At 47.1% G+C, this 20,547-nt stretch overlaps 1 protein-coding gene across 6 annotated transcripts in view; it reads right to left on the reverse strand.

Annotated features, from left to right (window-relative positions):
- Positions 1–20,547, reverse strand: part of DMXL2 (Dmx like 2) — a 100,478-nt gene that overhangs the window by 46,233 nt on the left and 33,698 nt on the right. For all 6 annotated transcript variants that reach the window (XM_035131024.2, XM_035131022.2, XM_060282351.1 and 3 more), the window contains exons 9-17: positions 19,047–19,221; positions 16,454–16,711; positions 14,473–14,750; positions 11,995–12,688; positions 10,715–10,836; positions 9,749–9,838; positions 2,959–3,076; positions 1,303–1,422; positions 270–497 (exon numbers count right to left, since the gene is read on the reverse strand). In XM_035131024.2, coding sequence (XP_034986915.2) covers positions 270–497; positions 1,303–1,422; positions 2,959–3,076; positions 9,749–9,838; positions 10,715–10,836; positions 11,995–12,688; positions 14,473–14,750; positions 16,454–16,711; positions 19,047–19,221 — 2,083 coding nt within the window. The remainder of the gene's footprint in view (positions 1–269; positions 498–1,302; positions 1,423–2,958; positions 3,077–9,748; positions 9,839–10,714; positions 10,837–11,994; positions 12,689–14,472; positions 14,751–16,453; positions 16,712–19,046; positions 19,222–20,547) is intronic.

A 20,547-nucleotide genomic window follows, 5' to 3' on the forward strand; every position in this document is an offset into this window, starting at 1 on the left:
AAGATTTTCCCATCTAGGAAATGTCTGCAGGCAAAACAGATAGTTCTGTTTCGATTTCTTAGCAGTATCGAACAGTTAAGTCTCCAATCCATTTTGTTTCTAATTCATGTTTCTAATTCACAATATACAAGAGTGAAAACGACATCCCAACAATTATTTTGCATCTATAGGGTTATAGCAGACCAACGATGCAGAATTTGCCAAAAGTCTCAGATTGGTAACCAAAGTTATAGAAACCAATGTAACAAAGTATTGAATCATTGTTTTACCTGCAGAAGGAGTAGCTCGTACAACTTCTACACCAACTGGAATATCCAATGGGCAACTGTAGACCAGGCTAGAACTCAAAATAAGTTTACTAGCTGTCTGAAGATTAGCGACAGATGAAGAACGGGGCATTGGTGCTGCACTTGGTGAGGTATCTGGAGATGAGTCGAGAGTCTGTTGCCCAGGTATGCCCAGCTGGTTTCCTGATGGTTGAACTTCAACAGACTTTGCTTTAAAGATGCATTATTACAAAATAAAAATAAAAAAAATTCAGTGTGTAACAAGGACATACTTCCCATTTAAAACATAGGCAAAGATTTGTTTAGATATAGCATGCAGGGTGAAAAGCTTTAAAAGAGGAAGACAACACCTTCAATGGCCACTAACCCTGATATATGTTTTTTTGCCTCCAATGTTGGAGGCATAGTATGTCTTTGAACAGCAGCTGCTAGCAATCTCAAGTGGACAGAATTTCCCTGCTTTTGGGGGGGGGGGGGTTCAGTCTGCGCACAGAGCCGTGGACTTGCATGCAAAACAACCCAAGTTGGGAGAACCGCCAGAACATATTTAAAGGGCCTTTACAGGAGGAGGAGAGGAAGGGAAAGTTCTGTTGCGTAGGCAGAAATGCCTGCAATGATGGAACACTGCTCTTAGTGTTCCATGCAACCACTGGCCCAATGAGTTCATTATTATCTATGCTGAATTTCCAGGATGAGAGCGGCTCTCTGGGATTTCAGACATAGAACGTTCCCGGCTCCACCTGGAGACTGAACCTGGGACCTTTTGCATAAAAGGCAAATGATCCACCATTCTGTAGCCCTGCTTGTCTGGAGGCTTGGCTTGAGTGGTATTTGCAAATTCTGGTATTGAATTGTTACAGGATTTTATACACTGTCTTATTAGCTATCTTAAGCAGCCTTGTGTGTTTTCCCCCAGCTGCAAGGCAGGATTTTTTTTTTAAAAAAAAATGCCTTAAATCAGCCAGTGCATGATTAGAGTAAAAATACATGTTCATCTGGAAATTTCTTCACTTACCTACACATGCTTGAACAGATTTAAGATGCAGATGCCACATATGAAGTATGGAACATCCATTTGTGTCTTTTTCAATTACAACTAGATAAAACTTTTCGGAGAAGGGTGGTGGCCGATAACCTGTCCAAAATGAAAACCAAATATTAATGTCAAGCTGGCATTTCAATGTAAGTGATATTTATAAACAAAGAAACAAACCTATAGCCTAACCTCCCTCCCAAAGATGCCCAGGGTAGCAATGACATTTTATGAAAAATGAACCATGTTGTAAGGATCACATTTAAAAAATACCACTTTCTGCTGCATTTTAAATACTGTAAATCATTAATATGTTCATGGTGCATAAACCTAAAAGTGTATGCAAGAAAGAAAAGTTAAACCAATCTGATTTAAAAAACAAACAAAAACCCTGCTAATATTAGGCCAAAATTAAGTCACAAAAACTCAGAAAACCTTCTGACTTCATTGTTCCAAATTTGAGGGCACACTTTCAAATTCCATTTTATATTTTGGAAGTGAAGTCTCATCTGAAAGTTGAGTGTTTTAGGCTTGTTGAAAACTTGTGTGTTATTTTAGCACATATCAGTACGAAATGTTGTAGTGCGTGAATTGTCAGAAACCGCTCAATGTCAAATACTGTTACAAGTTTTCTACCAAAAGCCGCCAGATACTAAATACTGCATTGCCAACTAGCAAAGGATGTCAAATAGGAAATATACTGGAAATATATGGAGAATGTCCTATGAATAGCGCCAGCAGCTGCCAAGCCCTCAGTGCAGACACCTTTTGGGGAATTTTGGCTCTACTTCCTATTCATTCTTCAAACGGGCTACAATTCTCGGAGCAGTTTAACAGTCAATTCCTCTTCCCAGGGAACTCTGCAAATTGTAGCTCCATGATGGTGTGTGTGTGTGTGGGGGGGTCCTCCTAACAACTCTCAGCACCATCAACAAACAGCAGCTCCCAAGATTCTCTGGAAGAAGCCATGGGTGTTTAAAGTGTTATGATAATGCTTAGAAAAAAAGCCAAGTAAGTGGGAACGTGATAAAAATGTATAAAATGATGCATAGGCTGGGGGTGGAGAAATGTATTTATCTCTCCCCCCCCAATAATATTAGAACCCAGAACCACTCAATGAACAAGGGAAAGTAGACAGTACTTAGTTCAACTATGGAATTTGCTACCACAAGATGTAGTTTCATAACAGCCACCAACTTGGAGAGCTTTAAAAGAAGATTAGACAAATCTAAGGATAAGGCTATCCAAGACTACCACCCCACCCCCCCAATGGCCAGGTCCTGGCTGCTGGGGCACATGAACAGAAGAGGAGGAAGATGGCGGTCATGTTTGGCTTGGGGGGGGGGATCTGGTTGACCTCTGTGGGGAAAGGATGCTGGATTAGTCCAGTGTTTCCCAACCAGTGTGCCTCCAGATGTTTTGGGACTACAACTCCCATCATTCCTGACCACTGGTCTTGCTAGCTAGGGATGATGGGAGTTGTAGTCCCAAAACATCTGGAGGCACACTGGTTGGGAAACACTGGATTAGTCGATCCCACCCAGCAGGAGATCTTCTGCTGCCTCCCAAGTGCACCACAACACTCCGTAAAGATTCCTTGCTTATGGATAAGAGTAGACTACAAGTGCTTCACTATACCTTTGGAGGGCTGGAAAAATATCTCGGTTTCTTTCAGCTCCGCCTCCTCTTTATGCGGTTTGTATCCCAAAATGAAGTCCTCTTGGAAAACGTGAAGCAATTGCGTGTTTGACCCACACTAGAAACAGCGTTAGACAGAAATCAACAGCCAAATCCAATAAAAAAAATATTATTTTTTTTTTAAAAAAAACCCAGCTTGCCCCACATAGTTATGCACAATAAGGTTCAAGGTATCCAATCATATTCTATGCGGGTTGTTATCTCAGGTGTGGGGCAGCTTTGGCTTGCCCACTGCTTGCTGAACTATAGTTCCCATCAGCCCCAGCGATCATGGCTGATGGGAGTTGTAGCTCAGCAACATCTTGAGGACCAAAGGTTTCCCATCCCTTGATCTACATAGAAGGCATTTCTGGGTTCCATCCAGAACAGCCGCCACATGGTACTTGGTGCCTTCAGTACTGTTCCAGCTCCTCATTCCTGGGATTTTCACTTTGTTTTTCTAAACGCACAGCAGTCTTTAGGCCAGTCTTCATCAAGAAACTGCCCGCACTCTGACTCCTATCAGCTCCAGCCTGGTCCTTGGCAGGATGTCCCAGATCTCCAGAGTAGAAAGGGCAGGATCATTTCCATTACCATTAGCAAAAGCTTGGGGAGTCATGCATTTCAGCCCGACATAGGGAATAAAAAATGCTCAAAAATCTGTGGCAGGCTTGCTACAGAAGCGGAGTGAGCTCAAAGCTTTCTTTGATTAATTACGCAAGACGTGTTCCGTTGATTAATTTAACACAGTAGGGAACAAAATTAATAGTAAATCCCATCGGAGCTAGACAAAAAACCTAATGCACTAAGGACTTCCTTTTGGAGGGTTTGGTTTGAGGATTAATAAAGGAGCATACTATTCTGCCAAAGCCTAAAATTTATAAGTTGGCTATAATGCTGCTAAAATCCTAGGGGAATCCCAACCCCTCTCCCTGAAAACTCCTATGCGTATTTATTCTAAACATGCAGGTCCCAAACAAGGCACATAACGAAACAATAATATTTTTTTCTGGGAAATGCAGGATAGCAATTTGTCACAGTGGCCGGAGTGGACTACTTCAGAGTAACGACGCTACGCAGCTCTGCATTTTATTCTTTTATTGGTGCTGCGTATTTACAGTGCTCAAGTCATTGCTATTTACACGGAGCGATGTTGTCAGTCGGTTTCAGAACCTCCTAATGGCTTTTGGCGCGTCTTTCTCCAACACAAAAGCTTTGGCAGACCCATCCTCTTGCCCCTCCTCTTCCTGCGTAATTCTGGAGTTGGGGGGATGGGTCTTCCCCCCTTACTTGCCCCTTCCTGTCCCACCTGGGACCCTGGCTCCTCTACCTTGCCTGAGCCTCGGACACGACTTCCTGCTTCCCCACTGGAATCGGAACTCTCCCTGCTTTCCCCTTTGCTCGGGGACGGGCTTGAACTCAGGAGGGGAGGGACTTCGCGATATCCCCTGTCCCTCACATCCACCCCCCTCCCAAGCTCTCCTTCACCCCTCCCCAGGCCCCCCCCATGTGTCGGTGACGACTGGAAGCCTAAAAACTCGGTGCTCTCCGATCCAGGTGGTGTGAACACCTCCCCCCAGTCCTGCGAGCCCCCCCCTTCCGCCTGGGAGGACGGGAATCCCAAAAAGTCCGTGGCGTCTGAGCTGGTGGGGGTAAAAATGTTTTGCCAATCTGCTCCTTCCTCTGACTGGGTGGATCTTGGCGACACCCATACCTCATCCTCTGGTTCCTCAAACTCCGCTTCCCAGCGCCATGGTGAGCTGTTCTCCCGTGCCTCCTCCTCCTCCCCCTCCCTTTCCATGTGCCAGGGCTTGGGTCCGTGGGGAAAGAGGGCGTGAAATTCTTCCACCAAGAATTCCTCCTGTATCTGAGTGGCGGGAACCCATTCATTCTGGGACGGTGGAGCATCCTCCCATGCCATGAGGTACTCCAGGCCCCCCACCCCCCACCTTGAATCCAGGATGGCCGTGGCCTCATTGAGTTGCTCCCTGCTTTCCCTCTCCCCCCCTCCCTCGGGGGTTTGTTCGCTGTCCCTGAGCCTGCTGCTTTCCCTGTACGGCGACAGCAGCGATCTATGAAACACTGGATGCACCCTCATGTCCTCTGGCAGTGCCAGCCTGTATGCCACCGGATTGACCTGTTGCGTGACCGTGAAGGGGCCCAGCCATTTGGGTGCCAGCTTCTTGCACCTCCCTCTGGTGGGAAGGCCCTCCGAGGACAACCACACCTTGTCCCCCACCCTGATGACCTCCCCTTGTCGCCTGTGGCGATCTGCCCCCTTTTTGTACGCTTCCTTGGCCCTCTCCAAGTGTTCTCTGAGCTGCTGGTGCACCGTCTCCAGTTCCTCTGCCCAATCCTCAGCCTGTGGGCCCTCCTCCTCCTCCTCCTCCCTCTCCCTCTCTGGGAAAGATCTGAGGTCGCGCCCGTAATTGGCCTTAAAGGGCGACACCCCTGTGGAGACGTGCACTGCATTGTTGTAGGCAAATTCTGCTAGTGGCAAGCGATCCACCCAGTCCGTTTGCCGCTGGCTGACGTAGCATCTCAGGTACTGCTGCAGAATGGCGTTGACCCTCTCCGCTTGTCCGTTGGTCTGCGGGTGTCTAGCCGTCGACAAGCTGACCTCCACCTGCAGGAGGTTCATGAGCCGCCGCCAGAACCTGGAAACAAATTGGCGGCCACGATCCGAAATAACCCTTAAAGGTAATCCATGCAGTCTGAAAATGTGATCAACAAACAGTTTGGCTGTCTCTTCTGCCGAGACTGCCCTGGCACACGGTATAAAGTGACACATTTTGGACATGAGGTCCACCACCACCAACACTGCAGTCTTACCCCTGGACGAAGGCAGATCTGTGATGAAGTCCATGGACACCACTTCCCACGGCCTGTGTGGTGTGGCTAAGGGCTCCAGCAACCCTGGTGGCGCTGCTCTGACCACCTTCGCCCGCTGGCAGGTGGTACAGCCCCTTACATAGTCTCGAACATCTTCCCGCACCCCTGGTTGGTGCTGCATGCAATGTTCCAGACAGAAGTCCGACCCAAACGTGATGCACCTCTGGTGCCAACTGATGGAGGGGTCGTGGCGCGCCAGCCAGCTCATGCCCAAGACGATGGGGGGGTCTGAGATGGTGGTGACGTTGAACGCCAGTGTTTCTGAGTGCCTTCCCACCGTCATTCTCATGGGGGGGGTTTGATGTGTGATGGCCCCTCCCAGCAGCTCCCTGCCGTCAATGGTTGCCACGTGCAGAGGAAAATCCAACTGCAAAAGCTGGATTTGGTGCTCTTCTGCAAAGCTTCTCGAGAAGAAGTTGGCGGACGCCCCACTGTCAATTAAGGCGAGGACCGTCAGGGGATAGCCATTTGGGAGCGTTAGCGTCACTTCTAGAACCACTCCTGCTCTGGGAGGGGTGGGCTGGCTCTGCATCTCTCTGTGCGGGTGGGCGGGCTGGGGCTGTTGTCTGCTGACTGTGCCTGGCTGCTGCCCCTTGTCTCCTGCAGCCAGGCTTTCCCGTTTCCCTGCTGTGGTGCTGCGTCAGTGGGGGAGGGCACCACCGTTCCCGCCTTTCCTTGCCACTCCCTGCGATGTGGGCAGTCTCTGACGAGATGCTGGGGTGAGTTGCAGAGAAAGCAATTCCCGCCCCTTCCCTCCTTGCGTCTTGGCGCCGCTGGGGTTTGAAAAGCCCGCGCGCGCGCTCTATCAATCTGCATGGGCTCCTGGTCCTGGCTGGCTCCAGGCGTGGCTTGAAAGGGTTGTTGAGGGAGTGGCTTCTCCTGCGACCGTGGGAACCAAGCCCGCTTTGCGCGCGTCGCTTGCTTGTCGTTCCACCGGGATTCCTGCCTCACCCCCACCGCCAGAGCTGCTTTGCTCAGCTGATCCATAGTACTGGGCTTTGGACCTCTCGAGAGTTCATCCTTCACCTCCTCGCTCAAACCCAAGTAAAACGCAGCTTGCATGGGAGGCGAATCCAAAACCCACCCCAGTCTGTGCACCAGCATGGTGAATTTCGCCCAATATGCGCGAACTGTCATATTTCCTTGGCGTAAATTATGCAGTTCCTCCTTAGTCTGGTCCAAATGACTATCAGACGAATACATCGTCCTCAAACCTTCTAGAAATTGTTGGACATTTTTCATGCAAGGATTCTTGGTTGCGATTAATGGTCTTAGCCACTCCCTGGCTGCTCCGGTGAGATGTTCCACAATAAACGCTACTCTGTGCTCATCATCGGGGAACTCATTCTGGTGCAGCTCAAGAGCATACACGATCTCAGTCTCAAAGCCCTGAAACTCCTTCGGGTCTCCATTGAACTTGCTTACAAGGGTCCCTGCTCTCCTTCCTGGCAGCACTTGGACTTGGGGAGCCCCTCCCGCCTTGTTTTTCTCTGCATCCAGCTTGTTTTGGAGGTCTACCGCCACCGCCCTTAAATGCTGCTCTTTTTCCTGGAGCTCTCTCACCTGTTCCGCAAGTTGTAGCCGGTCGTCCTGGACCTTCTTAGTCTCCTCTTTAGCTGCCTTCAATTCTCCCTGCGCCTGCAGCGACAGCTGTTGCAGTTCTAGCTGGGCTTGCTCAGCGATCTGCCGCCACTTCTCCGCCTCGGACACGCTCATCCCGGCAACTCCGAAGTAGCCCAAAAATGATTAGGAGGTTGCTGTCACAGTGGCCGGAGTGGACTACTTCAGAGTAACGACGCTACGCAGCTCTGCATTTTATTCTTTTATTGGTGCTGCGTATTTACAGTGCTCAAGTCATTGCTATTTACACGGAGCGATGTTGTCAGTCGGTTTCAGAACCTCCTAATGGCTTTTGGCGCGTCTTTCTCCAACACAAAAGCTTTGGCAGACCCATCCTCTTGCCCCTCCTCTTCCTGCGTAATTCTGGAGTTGGGGGGATGGGTCTTCCCCCCTTACTTGCCCCTTCCTGTCCCACCTGGGACCCTGGCTCCTCTACCTTGCCTGAGCCTCGGACACGACTTCCTGCTTCCCCACTGGAATCGGAACTCTCCCTGCTTTCCCCTTTGCTCGGGGACGGGCTTGAACTCAGGAGGGGAGGGACTTCGCGATATCCCCTGTCCCTCACACAATTATTTAAACGTTTGTAACAAAGAGTTTCCCATGGCAATGCCATTTTGTAAACAGACACAAAATGCAGAGAGACCAACAGCTCATTCAAACTAAATAAATAAATATTCTGCTGGAAAACAGCAGAACAGAAAGTTGTCATGACTCTGTGTGCAATCTGGGAGTAGGTCCCATTTAGCCCAATGGTGTTTATTTCAGAGTAGACATGTGCAGGACTGCACTGTTATTGGACATAATCATCTGTAGCAGCTAGCAGATGGTGGCCATTATCATGTAATTTGAGGGTGGATTGAGGTGAATGTACGTATGAGTGAGAGTAAGGCTCCATGTGCACTATACATTTAAAGCAGATTCATAGCACTTCAAACAACCATGGCTTTTCCCAAAGAATCCTGGGAACTGTAGTCTGCTAAGGGTGCTGAAAAGTTTTCAGGCGAACTCTATTCCCCTCCAAGAGCCACAATTCTCAGTGGTTTAATAACCAATCTCTCTTCCCAGGGCACTATGGGAATTGTAGCTCTGGGAGGGGAATAGCAGCGCCCTAAAGATAAAGGTGGTGCTTTACCTTGATTTACCGTGGGTGGCGCTGTGGGTTAAACCAGAGCCTAGGGCTTGCCGATCAGAAGGTTGGCGGTTTGAATCCCCGCGACGGGGTGAGCTCCCGTTGCTCAGTCCCAGCTCCTGCCAACCTAGCAGTTTGAAAGCACGTCAAAGTGTAAGTAGATAAATAGGTACTGCTCCGGCGGGAAGGTAAACAGGGTTTCCGTGTGCTGCTCTGGTTCTTAAACCACTTAGTCATGCTGGTCACATGACCCAGAAGCTGTACGCCGGCTCCCTCGGCCAGTAAAGCAAGATGAGCGCTGCAACCCCAGAGTCGTCCACGACTGGACCTAACGGTGAGGGGTCCCTTTACCTTTACCTAAAGGACCCCTGGACAGTTAAGTTCAGTCAAAGGTGACTATGGGGTTGCAGAGCTCATCTCGCTTTCAGGCCAAGGGAGCTGGCGTTTGTCCATAGACAGCTTTCCAGGTCATGTGGCCAGCATGACTAAACCGCTTCTGGCACAACGGAACACCATGATGGAAACCAGAGCGCACGGAAACGCCGTTTACCTTCCCGCCGGAGCAGTACCTATTTATCTACTTGCACTGGTGTGCTTTTGAACTGCTAGGTTGGCAGAAGCTGGGACAGAGCAACGGGAGCTCACCCCAGCGCAGGGATTCGAACCGCCAACCTTCTGATCGGCAAGCACAAGAGGCTAAGCGGTTTAGACCACAGTGCCACCAGCACCCTTAACAAACTACAGTTCCCAGGTTTTTTTTATTTCATTTTGGCGGGGAGCCATGATTGTAACATGAATGTTGCTTTAGATGTAAGGTGTGGATGTGTTCTAAGTAAGGAAGCCTCTGAATTTTGTGTGGCTGATATGTAGCATACTGTGCAAAAGTCTGTTACATCTATTTCTCTGGCCCATTTCCCCCCTGGCCCAGGCCACCACCAACACATGCCCCCACTCTCTACCCTCACAAGCTGAGAAAGGTTGCCCATCCCTACCGTCAGCATGGATTTCTGGCTTTTAATCACAGTCTCCCCACTCCTGGTCTTTAATCAACAAACAAACAAGCACCTGGCATGGTTAAATGACCCATTAGAGGCTTAACTAATTTTTTACCTGGTCGGTTATAGCATCTAGTTCAATAATGCATCCTGGCCGAGCTGTTGATTGCTGGCTCACAATGTTAAAAACTTCACCGATGAGTTTCTGAAATAGAGGGGAAGTTGGGAGAGTATTTGAATTTCGAGCTAATAGCCGCAGCTGAGGTTCTGTTGATACCAATAGCATCTGGCTATTGGTAGCCACTTTGTGCTGTTGGACTCCAAGCCAGCATGGGGGTTTGGCTGACCTTGCTCTAGATCAGGCATCCCCAAACTGCGGCCCTCCAGATGGTTTGGCCTACAACGCCCATGACCCCTAGCTAACAGGACCAGTGGTCAGGCATGATGGGAATTGTAGTCCAAAACATCTGGAGGGCCGAAGTTTGGGGATGCCTGCTCTAGATCATCATGGTTTTAGTTTGTGTGTGGTCTGATGTTTAGAAAATAATGCAGCCACTAGTGTGAATTCTCACTCTCTTTGCAACCTGATCGTACAGACTGCACTCCCCTTTTAAGTTCTATCCTTAGCTTATGAATACCTGTCCTCTATTCGGTATTTGTAATTTGACAGAAAAGTCACTGAGCAGGGACGGAGGTTTCCAGCCAAAATAGTTGCCCAAGATGCCTCTGTCGTCCTCTTTGGGAAGCATATTAACAATGCTCTCCCAGGGCAACTCATCTGGCACCTTCATTTTTTAAAAAAATATATATACGGTATACAGGTATTCAAAAGTTACAATACAATACATTTTCAATCAATATATCCTCTCCACAGACACCTCTGTGATGATGGTGGCATTAAAAAATCCTGTGCATATATTTACAGGATAAGGGGGGGAGGTTTTTCTTTTTTTAGCTCTTGTTATTATATTATGTATTTTTGTGTTTTTATACTGGAAACTGCCCTGTGATCTTAGAATGAAAGGCGGTATATAAATTTAACAAACCATAATAAAAATAAATGACAACAACAACTTCTTACAGAGGATCCTGGGTCGCTCAGCTCATCCAAAAGTTTCCTTGCATCCACTACAGCTTGGTATAGCCTCAGGTTTCTGCCATCCGATGCCACAAAACAAGCACTCGCAGAATTGCAGTAGGTACCTAATTTAAAGGCAGGCGTCAGTTTTTGACATTTAATGTAAGCTATATGTTTTAGCAGTTATGGTTGGAGAGGCATTAAGCAGTTTCGTTATATTCCACCAATGCAACAAATCAAAGAATGTTGCTACAGTCTCGCAACTTCTAGCTGAGTTTGAAATAAGGCTGTTTTCCAGGAAGTGCTTGTCTACGGCTCTTCCAACATTTAACAGATGAAAATGGGGAAACTGTTGTAAAACCTCCATCTCTTACCAAAAATCAGGGCCCCGGTTTGGAATATCCCTACCCTGAAACCCTGTTACGTACTGCAGCACCCTGCCTGTCGCATGCTGCATTCATTTCTTCTGCAATAGTCTGCAGAAATCCAAGCTGGTGTGTGTTATTTCAGTTACAGATATATTGGGGGGGGGAAGGGGGGAGAACTCATAATGGTCTAAAAATAGGCTGCCACAGTTCAGAATACACCTTGCCATTTGCAGTGTGCGAAATGGCAGGCTGAGTGCTTCTGCAGCCTATGCTTGTCTGTACATAAGTAAAACCCACTGGCTCTTTTCACATGACACACTACCAGGAGTCAGCAAACTTTTTCAGCAGGGGGCCGGTCCACTGTTCCTCAGACCTTGTAGGGGGCCGGACTATATTTTGAGGGGGGAAATGAACAAATTCCTGTGCCCCACAAATAACCCAGAGATGCATTTTAAATAAAAGGACACATTCTACTCATGTAAAAACACGCTGGTTCCTGGAACCTACGTGGGCCAGATTTAGAAGGTGATTGGACCGGATCCGGCCCCCAGGCCTTAGTTTGCCTACTCATGTTGGACTCTCAACTCCCCTCAGCCCCAGCCAGCATGACCATGCTGGTGGTGTAGGGAAGTTATATGAAAAGGTAAACTCTTCTAGTTGAGATGTCAAGTTTTATTACAGTGGTACCTCAGGTTAAGAACTTAATTCGTTCTGGAGATCCGTTCTTAACTTGAAACTGTTCTTAACCTGAAGCACCACTTTAGCTAATGGGGCCTCCCGCTGCTGCTGCGCAATTTCTGTTCTCATCCGGAAGCAAACTTCTTAGCCCAAGGTACTATTTCTGGGTTAGCGGAGTCTGTAACCTGAAGCGTCCGTAACCTGGGGTACCACTGTATATACAACAACAGGACTCACCGAGACAATAGCTAGGAATAAGAGTTGGGAGCCAGGCCACATTGGAGAAGGCAGAGGTATGGAGAGAATTAATACGAGCCAATTCCGATACTCCACCCGTGTGTGACAAAGGTCCAATGGGGTCCACACGCCACAGAATCAGCTCGCTGTAGATGGCGTTTGGATCATGGAATGTAAGCGTCGCTGCGTTCCTAAACTGCTGCCTGGAAGAGCCTTTCAGGTGCTTCATAGGATCCATCATTTTGTCCAAGCCCTCAGAGTCCCACGGCTGATCGGCCTCCGGGGTCCGCAGGGTGTTGTGATGGGAAGACGTCAACAGGAGCGGAAGCACCGAGTGGCAAGCAAGGTCATTGAGATGAAACCGGTGCCCGCAGTACCTAAACTTGTGGGTGACTGTGTGCACCGTCGTGAAAGCAGACTTGTCTGCAAAAGAAACCGCCCACTGGTTGAGCGAGCCGTCTATGTGCTTAGAAACCATCATGACTGTGGGCACCGTGATGTTCGCGTTGAAGCTGCCCTGGGAGCATCCCGGCCTCCATCCAGACAGGCTGTCGGAAATGCTAGTTCTCTTCTGGAGCAGTGCCTCGCTGATTTCTCTCGCAGACGTAGTGCAGGCATACATCATGATGTTTTTGCTAAGGGAGCTGGCGTCGCCGGATGGAAACGCAACGGGGATCTGAGAAGAAAATGAAACCTAGAGGAAAGGGAAGGAAATACGGCGAATGTGTTAAGGCAAATAGTAACATTTTTAATAGAAAAAGTCCCAATTCCCACCTGCCCCAAGTATATGTATATACAGTGGTACCTCGGTTGTCGAACGTAATCCGGTCTGGAAAACCATTCGACTTCCGAAACGTTCGACAACCGAGGCGCAAAAGGCCACCTGCTGCTTCCATTGAGAAAACTGGAAAAACATGCCATGGAAGCCGTTCGACTTCCGAGGCGCATTCGAAAACAGAAGCAATTACTTCCAGGTTTTTGGCATTTGGAAACCGAAACGTTCGGCTTCCGAGATGCTCAAAAACAGAGCTAACGCTGTATTTGTATATATATACAGTATTTCAAAAAGGCTGTGGATTAGGAAGTATTATGCGCAAACAAGACATGATGATAAAAGTATATTTGCATTTAGCATGTGGCGTGTTTTTTCCCCTTCCCCCTAATGCAAATTGCATCCACAGGGGAGGGAAGCCGGTCACTATTGGGGTGGCAATAGCTGGGGAGGAGAAACTTATGCTTTTTCTCCCCTGCTGCAGTCCTGAGGAAAAACCCTTCCCTGAAGCTGGCATAGCATTGCAAGGCAACGCCATATTAGTTGCAACACTGGAGGAGGGGTTTTCCTCAGGATCTTAAGCTTGACTCTTTGCCATTAACCAAGCAATTCTAAAAGGATAGTAAGGGAGGTGGAGATTTTACTGCAACAACTCCATGGTTGACGTAGCTTTGGAGCCGTTTGGGGGGCACGCCAGGGAATGAAGTGACTTAAGATCCTATAGGCCAGGCACAGGCAAACTCGGCCCTCCAGGTGTTCTGGGACTACAATTCCCATCACCCCTGACTACTGGTCCTGGTAGCTAGTGATCATGGAAGTTGTAGTCCCAAAACATCTGGAGGGCCGAGGTTGCTTATGCCTGCTATAGGCCTACTGCTTTCCCTAACACCCCCCCAAAAAAACACCACTTCATTTTTGCAGCATACGAGCCACGATGGCTATGTATCCTTTTTAATTCTCTTATTTTTGTTATTTTTAAAGTTTATATTCCTCCTTTCCTCTGAGTAGCTGAGCAACACAGTCCTCTCCATAGCTGTCAAGTTCTCCCTTTTTTTAAAGGAAATCCCCTTATGCTGAAAAGGCTTCCTCTCTCTCCTCAGTTAAACCCTTCAAAAGGCATGTGAGGCAGGTTAGGCTGAAGGGCACTGGCTGGCCCTAGGCCACAGACTGAGCTTCATGGCTGAGTAGGGATTTGAACTCTGGTCTCCCAGATCCTAGTCCAACACGCTGACCGCTACACCACACTGGCTCCCCTGCCTGACCTCCAGTTGCTGGGAATCACACGTGGGGAGAGTGATCTTGTGCTCAGGGCCTGCCTGCAGCCTGCCCATGGGAATCTAGTTGGCCACGGTGAGAATAAAGAGCTGGGGTATTTGGATATTTGGTGCAATGCAGTGGGGCTCTTTTTATGTTCTCAGCGCCCCACTTTCTGCCCCACCACTGACAGCAAAGCAACAGTCTTGGCACACAGCAAAGGGGCTCTGGTCCTCCTTCCCCGAAAGCAGAAAGGGAGCTCTGCAGCATCATATGAGACCTTAGTTACCCTTTCCAGCAAGCACAGGAGCACTTAACATTCAGCTGGACTACAAACACTTTATTGGGTCTATATAAAAAAAAGATATATACTGAGCTCTCAAAGGGACAGAATGCATACTAAAATAAAACAACAGGATGCTTTCTTTTCTGTTTCTTCAGACACACTATACCTGAACTTGCCGAAAGATCCCTGGATGATACTCATCCAAATATTTCACGTGCCACACTAGGAAGGTGCCGTCTACGGGATGGATGGTAAAGAGCATGTCTGGGTTCTTGTTCCATTCCTTAAGGAGCAATTCGATTTTCCTATCTAACAAGACAGTGGGAAGCGGCATGGGCGAGGCAGCTGGTGAAAGAATTTTGGGGCTCCCTTCTCTTTCCCCATCTTCATGTTCTGAGGATCCTGTGCCAGTCCCCGTCTCAGACTCTCTATCTAGAGACAGTTCTGGGATCAAAGGTAAAATACATGAAACAGATGCATTGGACCAGTTTGCACATCAACGTATTTTCTTACCCTCCAAGGTAATTTGTTTTTCATGTTTGTGCTTTGTTAGAGACTGTCTACTGTACATTTTAGACCAGGGTTTCCCAAACTTGCGTCTCCAGCTGTTGTTGGACTACAACTCCCATCATCCCTAGCTAGCAGGACCAGTGGTCTGGGATGATGGGAATTGTAATCCCCCCCAAAATAGCTGGAGGCCCAAGTTTGGGAAATCCCATTTTAGACTGCTTACTGTAAACCACGTAATGATTTTTTTGTTGTTGTAATAAGTATACAAATAAAACAACTGTATACAGACAAACAGTATGCAAATAAAACAGGGGTAGGGAGCCTGTGGCCCTCTAGACGCTGCTGGACTCCAAATGTGTTCTATGCCACTTGAAGACCTCTAGGTCACGAGCAACTAGCAGGTCTAATAAAAAAACAGCAACTGCAGTCTGCCCGGCCAACGGACAGGGATGATGGGAGCTGCTGTTCAACAGCAACCAGAGAGCCATAGGTTTCTCATCCCTGGTTTAAAAACAAACCATGTTTTAGCGTGAAGAAGTAGCGGGCTTGTGCTCACTGTTCAGAAGTTCTCAACGCCCTCCAAACCTGCTGCTGCCACAGGCAAAACAAGCCAGAGCCTGGCTTGTTGTGTCATCTGAACCTGGGTTGATGGCTTGTTTTATTCAAACCATGAGTGGTAAGCCAAACCCTGGAGAGTTGCTGCTAGTCAATGATACTGAGATAGATGGGTCAGTGGCCTGACTCAGTATAAGAAAGCTTCCTGTGCTCCTTGGCAACCTTTGGTGGCCCCTAGTTCCTTCCCTTGCCAACTATGAGCTGGGGATAGTTAACAGTTGCAGAACTACCTGGTCTAGCTGCTCATGTGCTGCTACGGTACCTACAAATTGGGAAGTCTTTCTCTTTTGGAGGAAGATATTCTGTATAGATTGTACCAAGCTACCCCTCTGACAACAAAACAGCATGCATGAGGCTCAATACAGTGGAACCTAGGTTCTCAAATGCTTTTGTACTCAAACATTTCGGCTCCCGAATGCTGAAAACCCAGAAGTACGTGTTCCGGTTTCCAAACGTTTTTCAGAAGCCAAACGTCTGACGCGGCTGTCGGTTATTGTTTCTGGGGGGCCTGCACCAATCGGAAGCCACGGCTTGGTTTTCGAACGTTTCGGAAGTCGAACGGACTTCCGGAGCAGATTAAGTTCGAGAACCAAGGTACCACTGTACATCATTCTGAAAGGAAGAAAATAGTCTTTGTTACATCTCTCAAGTCCTTTACAAGAATCGCTATAGGATGTTAATAGAAACATCCCACAAGTTGTAGCAATGACTACCAGTTTGGACACTTATAAAAGAGGATTGGATAAATTTGTAGAGGATTAGGCTATCCCTGGCTACTAGCCACAAAGGCTATTTTCCAACGCCATTGTCGGAGGTCATACATCTGTGAATACCAGTTGCTTGAAATCACGTGGGCAGAGTGCTGTTGCATTGAGATCCGGCTTGCGGGTTTACAATAGGCATGTCTGGTGAGACTTGGCATATAGATTAAAAAAAAAAACACCAGCTCCAATTTTCACCCACCCCCATTCTAAATACTCATCAAGTGGAGACACCAGGGGAAAGGAAGCTATGCTACTAACCGTGATCAAGTTTCATCAGCAAACCTCTCTCCCTCTCCGTCTCCCTTTCCCTCTCCCTCTCTTCTTCTCCTTCCTCCTCGTCGTCAGCATCTTCTTCTGCTTGTTTCATCTGTTGATCTGTAAGATCTCGTAGGTGTTGCATAAAAATTTCAGTCGAGGACGTAAAATGGAATTCTTTGTTATTTAGCCAGTGAACCACAAAGCCTTCGTTTCCTTCATCCAAGGGAAAAGCCGTCTTGAGCAAAGCTGGCGGAATGTCTGGGGAAACAAAGGAAAGGAGTCTAAGATATTTAAGATATAATTTATATAATTTATATTTCTGCAGGAAAGCGGTCTTGCATAGAAGACTGTCAACTTGAGTGCTATATAAGATGGAACTAAACCATAGCAAGGGGGGTCATTCAGGAACTGTGGGCTTGGCAACTCTCTCTTGGCTTCATTTTCAGTTTTCAATGTAATAGGTAAATATAGTTAATAATTGGTAAATAAATGTTTTATTTGCATCTGCTCTCTAAACCAGAATCTAGAAATCCTCTTCAAATGTATGAATTTCTATTCTGGTTTGGAAGGAAAATAGAAACCAGAGTTTCCTGACAAACTATGTGATGGGGAGCCAAGGAAGCATGCAAGCTTCCATCTGGAAGAATAAACTGAAGAGCCAATATTTCAGGACCCATCCTATTCCTGTATTGTCATTTGTTTCAGCTGTTTTTAATTCTGAATTTTAAATTGTTGCAACCCACCCCAGAACCAGCTGGCGAAGGACTGGTAATAATGCTTAATTTTAATAATAATAATAATAATAATAATGTTAACACAGAAATAACTGCACAGATGTAAACTGCACAAAGGGTCCCTTAAATAAGCCGTGTTTCTAATGTGCACCACAGAAAGGAAATCCAAATATACATATGACAAAACATTTAGAACAGGCCAAGATAACATTTGCTAATATGGGGGGAACGTGCTTTCCGAGAAATACAATTAACAATGTCACCATAAACACTGTTTTCTTTAATAATGCACAAGCCTCAGGCAAGGAGCCCAAACACACATCATCTTACTTGGCATTTTCACACAGGACAATAGGGATGAAATAATTAATCTAATTCTGTCTAAGAACACTTTGCTCCATTTCCACATTTAATTCATATAACTTATTTTTAGCTCTCCTCAGCCAACTCTCAAACTTACATTCTAGCAGACACAACACATAAGGAAAATGAATCTTTTGTTTACTTTAAGCTAAGAGCCACACCTCAACTTTCAGGTGAGTGTGCTAAATGAAGTACAGGTGCACTCCAAATCACACATTAGTCAAGCATGGGATAAATTCCAAACTGCACATTAGTTTAGGACAGCCTTCTCCAACCTGGTGAGCAGCTCCAAGGCCACAGATTCCTGGATTCCATCCCTACACCACCAGTATGGTCATGCTGGCTGGGGCTGAGGGGAGTTGAGAGTCCAACATGAGTAGGCAAACTAAGGCCCGGGGGCTGGATCCGGCCCAATCGCCTTCTCAAACCGGCCCGCAGACAGTCCGGGAATCAGCTTGTTTTTCCATGAGTAGAATGTGTCCTTTTATTTAAAATGCATCTCTGGGTTATTTGTGGGGCCTGCCTGGTGTATTTACATGAGTAGAATGTGTGCTTTTATTTAAAATACATCTCTGGGTTATTTATGGGGCATAGGAATTCGTTCATTATTTTCCCCAAAAAAATATAGTCCGGCCCCCGACAAGGTCTGAGGGACAGTGGACCGGCCCCCTGCTGGAAAAGTTTGCTGACCCCTGGGTCCAATAGGTAAAAGGCAAAGGACCCCTGGACGGTTAAGTCCAGTCAAAAGTGACTATGGGGTTACGGTGCTCACCTTGCTTTCAGGCTGTGGGATCCAGCATTTGTCCACAGGCAGCTTGGCCACAGGTCATGTGGCCAGCATGACTAAACCGCTTCTGGAGCAACGGGACACCGTGACAGAAACCAGAGTGCACGGAAACGCCATTTACCTTCCCACCGCTGCGGTGCCTATTTATCTACTTGCACTGGCGTGCTTTCGAACTGCTAGGTTGGCAGGAGCTGGGACAGAGCAACGGGAGCTCACTCCGCCGCAGGGATTCAAACCGCCAACCTGGATTATTATGAACTTGGAGGACGATTTGAACTTTAGAAAAAAGACGGCAGTGGACAGTTGCGAGGAATTCCCAATTTCTTGAAGCATGGGAACCCAAATAAAAAATTCTTTAGATGATTTGGCATAACATTCGGTTTGATTGATATATATATGTGTATAATTTGAAATATTGAATGTGATATAATTGGTTTTAATTGGAAAATTAATAAAAATATTTTTTTTAAAAAAAACAAACCGCCAACCTTCTGATCGGCAAGCCCAATAGGCTCAGTGGTTTAGACCACAGAGCCACCCGCGTTCAGAGAGAGTCCAGTAACCTCTGGGCCACTCCACACTGGCGATGCCTAGTTAACCCTGCCCAAGGAGGTGCAGATCGGGTGAGTTTGCATTAGAATTTGGAAAGGTTCCCCTCCTCAAGCTCTCCCTAGGACAACCTGTGAACCAACCTGTGGACTCTTCTTACCTGTGTTTGGGTTGATGCTTGCAGTTATGTGGAAATGGCAGAGCGCGTTAGCGTGGTGGGAAATGTGCCGCTGAACCTCGTGTGTTCCCAACTGATCAGGTAGATCTTCGGTGTGAGTGATCAGTACGGAGGACCTTCGCTGACCCTTTCGCATGTTTTTCAAGTGATGAATTGTCTGAGGGCAGGGGAGAGAGGGAAAGGGAGAAAAAGAGAAAGAGAGAGAGAGCACACACATAAGGCTGGCCTATTATGAGGAGAACTCAACCCTGCAAAACACAAATAGTTTCTCTTTCTAAAATTGGGCAGAACTAGCAATAAATCCCTCACACTTCATTTCCTCTTCTAGTAGAAGAAACCTTTAAAAGCTTGGTACATGACTCATTTTTATTTTATTTTAAATATATATATATATATCTTTTAAAATCTGTCTAATGAGATCTGTTCCATATGGTATTGAAATTAGGCCTTTAGTGTTCTGGCACCTACTTTGGAACTACTTTCAGATACCTAATGTCTTTAGAGTGTGATTTCATTGTAATATTAGCTATAGATGACCAACAATGAGGTCAAAAGGCAGTATATAGTTTTTTTTTATTTGTAAGTAAACAAACTTAAACCTATGCTAAAAATAGAATGCAGTCATTCCCCTTTAGGGTCTTGTCTGCGTCTTGTCTGCACTGTGCACTTAAAGCAGTACCATACTACTCAAGGTATCCCCCCCCCCAAAGAATTCTGGGAAGTGTAGTTTGCTAAGAGTGCTGAGAGTGGCTAGGACTTCCCCATCCCCCTCAGAGCTACAATTTGCAGAGTGGTTTACCATCCATTCCCTCTTCCCTGGGAAGCTCTATGAGGAGAACAGGGGTTTCCTAACAACTTTCAGCATGCTTAGCAAACTACACTTCCCAGAATTCTTTGGGAGAGGCCATCACTGTTTAAAGTGGCTTGATATTGCTTTAAATGTATAGTGCAGATGAGGCCTAAGATTCACATCCAGTTCTGTACTGATTTCTACTTTATAGGCCAATAAGAGCAGGCAGGAGTAGCTTTGTTGTTCTTTTGAGAGTGGCGTGCAGGTATACAGAAGCACTGCTTTGTCTCACAGCCACATATTTGTCGACTTTAACAGACCTAGCTCTCCAATGCTTTTACGGCAGGAGTGGGGAAACTTTTTCAGCCCTAGTGATCATACTTCGTCATAGGCAACCTTCCAGGGGCCACATGGCGCTGGGGGCGGGGCCAGAGCCAAAGTGGGTGGAGCAACAGGTGTGGCCTTTTCACAGTAAGCTCATTCCAAGCATCCCAGGCAAGCAAATGCACTTGAGGAGGGGGCTTGGCCTGAGGAGAGAGGGCCAGACAGCGAGCCCTGCAGTGCCTGCATTTTGTGGGGAAAGGATGCTCCAGTCAAAATATAAAATTCCACGTTTGCTAGGTAAAAAAAGGGTTAAGGCACATGGAGTTCCCCGTAAATTCCTAGAAGGGACTCTTGTGAGGTCATAGCCTC

The sequence above is a fragment of the Zootoca vivipara genome, chromosome 14 (genome assembly GCF_963506605.1).
Source record: "Zootoca vivipara chromosome 14, rZooViv1.1, whole genome shotgun sequence".
Lineage (NCBI taxonomy): Eukaryota > Metazoa > Chordata > Lepidosauria > Squamata > Lacertidae > Zootoca > Zootoca vivipara.